Source organism: Zootoca vivipara, chromosome 11 (assembly GCF_965207765.1).
Source record: "Zootoca vivipara chromosome 11, rZooViv2.hap1.1, whole genome shotgun sequence".
NCBI lineage: Eukaryota > Metazoa > Chordata > Lepidosauria > Squamata > Lacertidae > Zootoca > Zootoca vivipara.
This window is the reverse complement of record NC_142594.1, coordinates 40,989,461-41,000,327: the sequence shown is the minus strand read 5'-3', so window position 1 is coordinate 41,000,327 and position 10,867 is coordinate 40,989,461. Positions and strand designations below refer to the sequence as shown.

General features: G+C 46.8%; 1 protein-coding gene across 4 annotated transcripts in view; it reads left to right on the top strand.

Moving 5' to 3' along the window:
- Positions 1-2,446: 2,446 nt before the first annotated feature.
- NRP1 (neuropilin 1) overlaps positions 2,447-10,867 on the top strand; it is a 129,638-nt gene continuing 121,217 nt past the window's right edge. For 2 of the 4 annotated variants that reach the window (XM_035130126.3, XM_035130125.3), the window contains exons 1-3: positions 2,809-3,445; positions 3,688-4,237; positions 7,401-7,575. In XM_035130126.3, the coding sequence (XP_034986017.1) occupies positions 4,171-4,237; positions 7,401-7,575 (242 nt within the window). In that variant the 5' untranslated portion in view covers positions 2,809-3,445; positions 3,688-4,170. Of the gene's footprint in view, positions 2,643-2,808; positions 3,446-3,606; positions 4,238-7,400; positions 7,576-10,867 lie in introns of those variants that run through there. The other 2 variants (XM_088654446.1, XM_088654447.1) reach the window with 2 other exon arrangements.

The window sequence follows — 10,867 nt, the reverse complement described above, 5'->3', positions numbered from 1 at the left end:
TATGTTAATACAGTTCCCCCTCATTCCATATATATCTACAATCTTATTCCAAACTTCACTGAGAATCTGTCGCCTTGTTCCATATTCATTGTCACACGCTGTTGGAGATGGAGAGCTCTTCCTCCTCCTTTTTTTTTGCCAGAGAGCTGAAGGTGCTATGATAGAAGCATCCTTGCCTGTGAAATCTCACACTAGATTTTGCCTTTAAAAAAAAATAAAAATCTTCTGCCATTCTTGCTTTGAAAAGTGCTCACAATGGTTTACAGTACTAAATCACACAAATACTCTTAACTGTAGACACCTAAAAAGAACTCTGCCTTTCTTGAAAGTATCCACAATGGCTCAGGGCAATAAAATGTACACATATCCAAGTGCCCCTATAGGACAGAAGTAGCAGTTATCTGCAAAAGATGCTGGTTGTGTCTTTTTACGAGAAGCAAACGCATTCAAATAATTTATATTGTTTCATGTTGTTCGATGAGTTTTCCTCTGAAGGCCTTCCCCGTGCAGAAATTTGTGTCTTGCTGTGTCCTGATGAGAAAACACCTTTGTCGAGGGCGGGAAGGATCTTTGGTCTGGACCCACCCTGGGAGCAAAGGCAGTTTGAGTTTGGGTTGCGGCTGACAATTTCTGCTTCGCGATCGGCCACCACTTTCTTCACCTCAGCTCTGAGAAAATAAAATAAAAACGATCCACTTTCCTGCATGGAATGGGAATTCGCTGCTCGGCCGGGCCAAGGAAAAAGACACACACACTCACTTCTTCTTCTTCTTCTTTGGAGATCACTCGTAGCCAAGTAAGATTATCTTCCATAAACACGGTTTTAACAATGAGTCCGTAAGTAACTGTGGAGGCCTATTTTGGAGCCACACGTTTCTGGGCAGGAGTTGATCATGGTGTGGATTTGCCAAGCGTACCTTCCTCTTCGCATTTTCTCCCTTGCGTCCTGAGATCGAGTGTCTTCAAAGCCCATTATACCTTTGGTAAAGGCTGTTCTCCAACTGGAGTGTTCACAGGCCAGTGTTTCCCAGTTGTCAGTGTTTATACTACCTTTTTAAAGATTTGCCTTGAGACAGTCTTTAAACCTCTTTTGTTGGTTTACCAGCATTACGCTTTCCATAAGTTCCCAATAGAGTAGTTGCTTTGGAAGACGATCATCAGGCATCCGCACAACATGACCAGTCCAACGAAGTTGATGTTGAAGAATCATTGCTTCGACACTGGTGATCTTTGCTTCTTCCAGCACACACACACACACACACGAGATCTGGCCGTTAGCAATTCTTAGAGTCTCGATTTTCGTACTTTCCCGCGTTGTAGGGCGCACTTCACCCCGTTGGCGCCCATCGACACCCCCGCCTGCTCCCTCCGGAGACCAAAGGGGAGTCGGGAGATGGACACACCCTCGCTCTCCTCCGCTTTTCTTCTCAGAGCGCCTCCCGGCTTGCAGCGCCGAGGAAGGGAGCAGGCTGGCAGCTTGCCTTTCCCCGCCCGCTGTGCATAACCGCCCAGGCTTCCTCTCTCCTCTCCAATACAGAACTTTTCTCCCTCGCATCTCGCAGCAGCAGCCCCGGAGATCTCCCTCATTCAAGCCAGGGGAAAGCGTGCGTGCTGAGGGGAAAGTGTGACATTTATCTCTGAAGAGACAGCCCGCGTCCTCCGGGGGTGCGTGCGTGCTTGGGTATCGGCGGTGTAGCTCCGGGGAGAGCCTCGCCTTGTGCCTGGGCTTGCCATTTGTGCTGACACAAACCCACTCACGCGCCTGCCCGCCACCTCCATCGCCAGCGAGGGCGTTAATGATCAGGGGGAGGAGGCGGGAAGCCGGTGGCAGGAGGGCGAGCGGAGAAAGTGTCGTGACTAGGCAAGCGGTGGAGGGAGGTGGGTTTGTGGTGGGTCGAAAGATACGCCACACACCGGCACCGTCAGTCAGGAGACACTAATGGGGGGTATACGGAGGGAAGAGAGAAAAAATGGAGCTGGAGTAAGGTGCATAAACCAGAAAATAAATACACGCTGAGGGAAGACAAGCTCCGTGAAAGGGAGTTGTAGTAGGCAAACACATCTGGGCTGCTGCCAGTTGCCGGCTGGTGGGGAACGAGGATGGGCAGACCGCGTGCAGGCAGGGAGATGGCGCTCAGGGGAGAGCGGAGTGGAAAGCAAGGGGAATGCAAGGGATGCGGCGCCCTGCCGAGATGGGGCGCGCAGCAGCAGGTGGCCGATGCCCAGTCCGTGGGCGCGTGTTGCTGAAGTGGCTTGAGAGCGGCTGGGCAGCACACGGCGCTTTTGCACGGGGGTGGAGGGGAGAGACAGGAGGCGAGGGGACAATGCGCAACAGGGAGCAGGAGAGATAACACGGAGCTTTTAATCCCCCCAAGTAGAGGCAGGGATGCGTGAGTGCGCGCGCCTTGCGGCGGGAGGGTATAACCACCGGGTTGCGCCGGTGGGCACCACTGATCAAAGTGTGGGGAGAAGGATGGTGGAGGACGAGCAAAGAGGGGAGAGCGATCGATCGAGCGCCTACTCTTAAAGGCGGCCGCGACGCGATAATCACGCTCCCAAGCGTAAACTGATGGCAGCGAGGCTACAGCTGAGGCGGGCATGTCTAAGGCATCTTCAGGTGACCCTGCTGCCTGAGAGCCGCGGTAAATGGACTATCAATCCGGTTTGGTATCTGTAGGAAGGCGTCTCCTCCGGTGTGGAATTAGCATATTCTAGTGGAGGGGAGAGAATAACGCCGGCTGGCCACGTTCGGGGTGTTTTAGTCCCGAGGAGAGGGCGCTGTGGGCAGCAGCGGGCGGGCGGGCAGCGGTCTGCAAAGGGCGACGTCGGTGGGTAGTTTTCCTTTGGCGACCAGCTGTGGCTGCGGGCGCGTCCCGCTTTGCCCGCTTTACCTGGCGCGCGGAGACGCCCCCTCCCCTCCCCCGCCCATTCACCCACCTACCCACCCACCCCTTGTGGAGCCTACAGACCGCGGAGGAGGAGAGGCGGCTCCTCTCCTTGCCGGCACGCTTCGCCTGCCCTCCTCCGACTGTCAGTCCGTCGGTCCGCGTCCCTCCCCTCCCTTCCCCAACCACTCCACCCCTTCTTCTCCGCTTCCCACCCACCCAACCAGCCACCTCCCCGGGTGAATTTCAGGGCTCTCCGGCTCCTTCTGTTTGTTTGTTGATCCTTCCTTTGGGGAGGGGGCTGAGAGTGGGAGAGAGGTGGGGAGAGAGAGGGCGGGGACTTTGGGCTTTGGAGACGGCGGCGCCTCGGCTCTTATTGCCACTGAGTTGCGCTTCTCCTCCTCAGGCTGCAGGAAGGAGCCGCCTGACCGCTTGGCACTTCTGCTGCCTTCCTCTCCTTCCACCGCCACCAGTGGTCTGGATTACCGCGGGCAGCGGCGTCCCATCGCGTAGGGTGTCTTGGGGCTACCAAGCCCGCAGCCCACCGCGCAAGTGGCCAGGTCAGTAGCCCTCGAGCGAGCGCTGGGAGGAGCAGGCAGCGCGCACCTCGAGTCCTGGCGAGCAGATCGCCCTTCCAGGAAGGGATCGCTCGCGAGGAAGACGCCTGCGCCCCTCCTCCTGTGACGGGCGCGCTATCCAGGGGTGAAGAGGGCAGGAGGGCGGGGAGGGAGAAGGCTGAAGTTGGCCACAAAAAGTCGCCTCTGTCCTCACCACTGCTTTCCCTTCTTCCTCCGCGTAACAGACAGGCGCTCATCTCATTCCGGCGAACCCTTGGAGAGTTTTGCAACCACTTGGAGAAGACGGAGAGCTGCAAGGGGTGTTGTAACCCCCCCCCCCTTCCACTTCTCACTGTTGGGACTTCCTTGCTAGTTTTTCCACCGGTGCTTTTATAAAAAAACAAAACAAATAAAGTCCGTTTGGAAATGGCAAAGGCAGTGACGCCTGGAAAGGGAAGAAGTGTGGGGCAAGCCAGAGGAAGCCGGAGCTAAATGACAGGATGCAGGAGACTTGAGGAGATACACAACAAACAGAGAAGCGTCTCTTGTACTAACGGGACTCTTGCTGCTGCTGCCGCCGCCGCCGCCGGCGCTGCTGTGCCGACTGAGCCAGCTTTCTGATCTTTTTTGCACCGGCCCTACTGGAGGATTTAAGATCTAAGAGGAATTGTGCGCTGAAGAGACCGGATATTTTATTCTCTTCAGTCTTTCTGTACTGAGAAAGGAAGATGGATTGGGGACTCTTCCTGCACTATGTTGCCCTCACCATTACCCTTGGCAGGGCTTTGAAGAGTGGTAAGTGACTGACACAGAATCTCTTTCAAGTGAAGTCAGGTAGCTGCAAGCAGAGGGCCCCTTACCTGAGCTCCTGATATGTAAAGCCAACTGTGAAACTAACTAATATAATGGATAAAAGGAAGCTGAACACAAAACACTGGGTATTTACCTTGACTTACACACAATCTTTGTTTGGCTATCCATCCTGAATGCTACCTAATGCAGGGCTTGTCTGATTCACAAGAATCAGAATAGCCAATTACATGTACTTTAATGTTTCATCCTTTGGCAATTGCACAAGATTCCCATTTAAAACCTGACAGACAGTGAATACTTAAAAGATGGGGGTTTTATTGAGAGACAGGGGGAAAGCGAAAGTTTACGGTCATATATTTGATTACCTTTTGTAGCTATGAGTCCCCATAGGTACCTATTTCCAAATCCTCATCCTCCTCATCCATCTATATTATCCATTAGGGCTCACAGGGCACTTATTGTCTCAAGCTAAGCAATCTAAGGTACTGTTCATACACAACAGTTGTAAGAGAAATCCTATGGCACAGACTTCACATCTGGTTTTGAGGGAGCATTTAAGAGCTGCTTCAAATTGATGCTTCCTTCATTCAGCAATGAAATGACACCCATACTAGCTCCCCAATCTATGCAGTTTTTAAGGATGTTCTGCCTGAATGGTTGACATCTTACTTGCACACATGGGGGTGGGAGTTATTAGGAGTTTTTCCTTCCCAGAGCAATTCCTGAGCAATTATTATTAACTAATTACCAAATATTTATTTTTAGTCTGACTAGGATTTCAATCAAAGTAATTAAAAGAAGGTAACATTCTCCGCTTAGAATGGTATATTCTTTTAATAAGAGACCACAACAGGAGTATTTTTTACTGGAGGATGCAAAACACACTTTAGGGTGGAAATCAGTCTTTTCTCAATATATTTTGAAGAGGTTGGCTAATTTAGCAAGAAACAAGTTCTTCCTCTGCTCCTTCATGACCAGGAGAAGGGAAGAAAAAAGCCTTTAAATAAGTATTAGCATCTCAGTCCCTGAGAATCATGCCTGAGATCCTGTTTGGCCTAATCTTTTTGAAGAGTGTAGCTAACTAGACCTAATCTTTCAACCTGTAGTCTTTCTTTGCAAAGATAACAGGATCGCACTGTATTTCTGCATCGATTTGCAGGCGGTGTTGAATTAATGGAGATGAGTAAATAAGCAGGGATGAACTGGAGGCATAAAGTGGAGTGAGATGTATAGCGTGCCTTTTTGCTATTCGAGCAATATCATTCTCTTAAGTGCTGAGCCAACCATAGGAAGATCTGAGGGGAAGGAACTATGAAGCTGTCATTAAGTCTGAGCAGTTATAGGCATAATGTAATAGCCCTGTAGAGTCACCATGACCATCCATCTCTTCTGCAGCTTAGCAGACTCGTGGATGCCACATCTACCTCTGTCCAGTACTTGTGTCTGCTAAATTAATTCATTAACCTTATGTAGGTAGACTGGTCCAGAGTCATTAGAAACTGCTCCTCTTAATCAAGTGTGCGAGAGATTGCACAGAGCCAGGGAGTCTAGCAGCTCCCCACATTATCTTATTATACTATCACTTTCCCAGGAGTTACCGATTAAAGTGCTGTTGGTAGTGAGCCCACCTAAATGTCTCCTAGAGTGACTCTTGTCAAGTGACTTGCAGCAGCGCTGGTTTATTTCACTCGTTTAACAGATGCCAGATTCTGCCATGTTGTTTGCATAGAGCTAGAGTGGACTTAATGAGGCGGGATCATTTTCCAAGTCAGCTTGCACGCGGCAAATCATGCAAGATTGTCTCTGAAACCACATGCAGGAGGCTTCCAGATAAATATCATTGGCTGTGGATTTTGAACTCATTGTTGCAACATCTTTTGTTCTTGGAAATGAGACATGCTACACAAAGTGTCAAGGCAGAAATAAATAGTAGCTCATAACCAACTCAGAAATAGCAATTCGCTGAACAACAGCAAAAACCCACAGCATACATCTCATTCCCTTCTAATTTATAGCAAATGTTTCTTATAACGGCTGTAGTTTATACATTTTTGATGTGCACTTTTATCTTTCATTTCCATTTGACCTGGTTATCTATAATAAAATTCCGCACATTTGTAACTTCATGTCGAGTATACAAGGAATGCCATTTCCAATTCACAAGAATTTTATTAGATACAGAAGTTTCATATGCCATTACTGTGAAAATGGGCTGCCAGTGTGTCGTTTGTTAATGCTTGTCTGCTTATCTGATGTTAGCAGAAAACATTTCAGTAAAGTTCCAAAGTGCCAGTGCAAACCTGCACAGAACAATGGAACAAGTGGCCTTGGAGGTTAGGTTACATTGCCTCTGTTTCATCTTTCAATATTTGTTTGTAAAGAACTCTAGCATGGCTTTGGAGAGGAGCAACCAGATTTTTGCTCAAGATTTGCACTTAGAGGGCTGGGGAACTTAACAGTTTTGTAATTAGAAATAAACTTCTTTTTGTTTGCTTTTTGCTTTCTGTTACACTGCTCTTATCTGGTCTCCAAGCAGTGTGTGTGTGCAGTGGGGGGGGGGGACTTCCTTAAAGGGGTCAACTGAATCATTGCTGCTTCAACAAATTCTACTTTGTTCTTTGGTAGTCTGGACCTGAAGATCACAGATAGCTTCAAATTGCTTAGATTTAGGATCTGATAAAACCAAAAGGGGGTTGTTGTAAACAGGAAGGGGTCTTGGAAGACAAGTTCTGTTGTCAAATGACATAGAGCAGGCTTATTATCAGAAAGCTAAGTAAAAGAATCAGATAACATTGCTCTCTGAATCAGACTCTCCTTTAAAGCCTATTACTTAATGACACTATAGTTTCCTATAATAATTAAGAATTAACCATTCATTACTTATTAATTATTAGATGTAAAATCTGTTATAATCACAAAGACCTCTGTCTGGATTAAGAAATTTTGTATAAAAAAAAAACACCTCCCCTGTTCTGTCTTTTGCAGGGGTGGTGATACAAAACCAGAGCTAATGACTGCAGAAAACAACTTTCTTTAAATCATAAACCAGAAAAAAATGTCCTTCAACAAGGGCTTGAACTATTGTAGGAAATATAGATGTTTTGTTTGATTGACCTGAACATGAAATGTGTTTTCTTAATTGCAGATAAATGTGGTGAAAATATAAAAATCGTGGAGCCTGGGTATCTCACCTCTCCTGGTTATCCAAACACTTATCATCCAAGCCAAAAATGTGAGTGGCTGATTCAAGCTCCTCAACCATACCAGAGAATTATGATCAACTTCAACCCTCACTTTGATTTGGAGGACAGAGAGTGCAAGTAAGTGAGATGGTCTGTGAAGGGAGCCATAGCACCATCTACTGGACAAAAAGCTTCACAGTTTCTTGTTGGGGGTGGGGAAGGGAGATGAAACAGCTGATGAGTGCAAAAATCTGCGCATAAAATGAATCCCTCTGAGGTTTGAATCCATACCAGATCATATGTTTGTGGTAAAGATATTAAAGCAAGTGCTTACTGCATGTCAGGCACTATATAAGATTGTTTTAGATATAATCTTGTAATCCCGCTGTGTCGTTTTTGTTGGAAACATGGATCCATTAGCAGTTATTTCCTCTGAAACTTTTCCCTAAGCCGCTCAGTGACTTGGAGGTTGCAGAACGCCTAGGCAGGAACAGTAGGGGAGAAATAAGCATTTGCCTCTGCATTCGTGATTGTGGCACTGTTTTAAATGTTCTGAAGTTGCTTAGAAACGCATTTCTGCTTAAGGCAAAAGACGTGCAGTTATTTAGAATTCATCAAGTTGCAGTTCATTCAGTATTGTTTGATGGGAGAGGCTGTACATCCATGGGGCATTATAATGTATTTTAAGAGCACAACAACTATACATGCTTTGCTTTGCTCTGCTAGTGCCATAATTGGGGATAATACATGTGTGGCATCGAGGGGAAATTGTCAGTTTTCTTAACTAATATTAACAGAAGTTGTTTTTCATTTTGAGGTGGTGAGGCAGTGTGAAGAAAACTTATGAAAGTTAGACTGATAGGAATTGTGTAGAACAGAAATGGGGAACCTGGGGCACTCCAGATGCTGTTGAGACACTTCAACCCACTCCTATCCCTGATAAAGTGCTTTACCGTGATTAATTCTGATTATAATGGTGCAGGCTTTTCACAGGACTCCATTTTCATGAGCATAAAAGTGGCTACACATTAAGTTCATGCCTTGTGTCAAAATATATTGTTTGGGAGAAAGGCATGAGATGGACCGCTCATCTGATGGTGAGTGGTGACTGAGGCCTGGCATGAATGCAGTCCGAGCTGGGGACGATCTTACGGCCCTGCACAATCATTGTGGGACAATGCTCTCTCCTCCTCTGGCTGCACAGGTTGCTGGGGGCCTGCATTTGAACGGACCTATCACAGGCAAGCAAGGGAATGTGTTTTGTGTGGTGGAGCTGAATGAAGACTCCAGTCCCTAGTCTGTACTCAGGTCCGCTCACTGGACGTATAAAGAAGCCTCACCCAGGCTCATCAATCAGCTCAGTCGGAGCTGGATTCTCCACCCTCCCACCCTATGTAGCACATGGTCCTGCCTGAAGGTGAGCAGGCAGGTTCAGGTCCTGCATAAGACCTTGCTATGGAAATATTCAGTTGTCATATCTGGGACCAGGGAAGAATTTTCCTGGAGACAAATTGGGCCTGTCTGGTGTCACAACTTGTTGGCAGATAAGGCATTGGGTTGGATTCTTGGTCTAGGGGCGTGTGGGAGTTGAGAGCCCACCTCACCCCTACTTCAGGAAATTGAGGGTACCTTGTTAAAGGGATCCAGGGGGAGATGCAGTCTGGGTGCCCAGACAGTGTGTGATGGGCCATAGCACGCACACACACACACACACACACACAAATAGGGAGGGATTGTCCCTATTTGATGTACATTAAAAGAGGATTCTTAAACCAGGATCAACCTTGCAAAATAATCAACCAGCAGTTGGGCTGGACGATTCAGGGTACATGCCCAATGCCTATGCCAAAGTCTACTTACATTTGTAATCAATAAAGTTGTGGCCTATTTGAACCTGTGTGTTTATTGTCTCTTTCCATGCTTTGGGTCCTGCCAGCAGTGGGCTCCCTGCACCTGGGCCTATAAGTAGAGCTCCCTGAAGTAGTAAGTTCTAATGTAGAACACAACTTTTAGTGGAGGTATTTTGAAGCTCCCCGTGTGATGTAGTACACCAGGAAGACTGAACCATCTCAAGCTGTGAATCCTTCAGCCGAACCTTTGTAATGCTTAAAACAACTCTGCGACATATGCAGATTATAGTCCCAGTTTACAGATGGGAATGAAAAGTGATGACTTTCACAAGTGACTTTGTGTCAGAATATGAGCTTGTATAAACTTGCTACTTAGCCACACTGGCTTACTCATGGCGGTGGTGGTGGGGGAGCTATTCTCTGTGAAGACTGTGGTCTTACAGAAGTAACAGGGGACTTGTAGCTCTCCAGATATTGTTGGACTACAGCTCCCATCATCACTACCCATTGGCCATGCTGACTGGGGCTGAAGGGTGTTGGATTCCAGCATTTGGAAGAGAAGATATTGCCCTGCTCTCTTTTAGAGCTTGGGTGGACAACTCTGGGTGCCACAGGTAATCCCCAAGTGGCTATGAGATTCTATCTGGAAGAATTCCAGAAACCCCGTCTTTGAGAAGCTGCTTGGACCATGCTTATTTCAAGGTTTAACTCTTGCCCTATTTTCTTTCATGATTGCTACAACCCCACAGAGAACCTCTTGCATCAAAAATGAATAGTGAGGGTGCCTAAAGAGTTGTCCTTAGTGGCTGTTTTCCAGCTGGACAACAGCTTTCCCTTAGAGAGAAAGCAATAGCCATTTCTTCAAGTTGGCATTTTGAGATACAAAAGAAAAAAGAAAAAAAAGAAAAGAACAGTATCATTGTAACTATTTAATAATATTATTACATTTCATCATTGCTTTCAGTTCATTTTATTTTCATATAAGCAGAGATAACTAATTGCATGCCACAGAGATGTTAAAACCAAGGACACATTAACAAACGGTGCCAAAAAAGTGTCACCATCCTCTGCATGCAAAGACGACTCCTTCATATTGGAGCAGTAGCTTGTTGATCTTTTAAAAACGGGTTTGGATGACTAGATCTAGAAACCAGTTTACCCATTGCTAGGTAGGGTGGATTAGAAATAGAAATAAATGAATAATGAGTTCCTACAAACGATGAGCAAACAATCCAAGGCCTTGGGAGAAAGAAGCATAAAGAGGATTGCTCTAGCTGTCCCTGCCAGTTCCTAGCTCTCAATCAAAATGTGTCCTTGTGTTATAGAAAGAGCTGTGTTATGTACTAAGCTTGGATCCTAGAACAATAGGCATGTAGGATCCTAGAATGCAACAACTGATTGGCTTGCAGGAGAAGACCAATCAGGCTCCAGGAAGAAGTTAATCAGCCTATTAGGCTGGTAGGATCGTAGAATGCAACAACTGATTGGCCTGCAGGAAAAGACTGATCAGGAGGGAAGCCGAATCAGCCAATCAGACGGGACTCATTGTGTAAATAATGTATATAAAAGCCTGAGGTTTG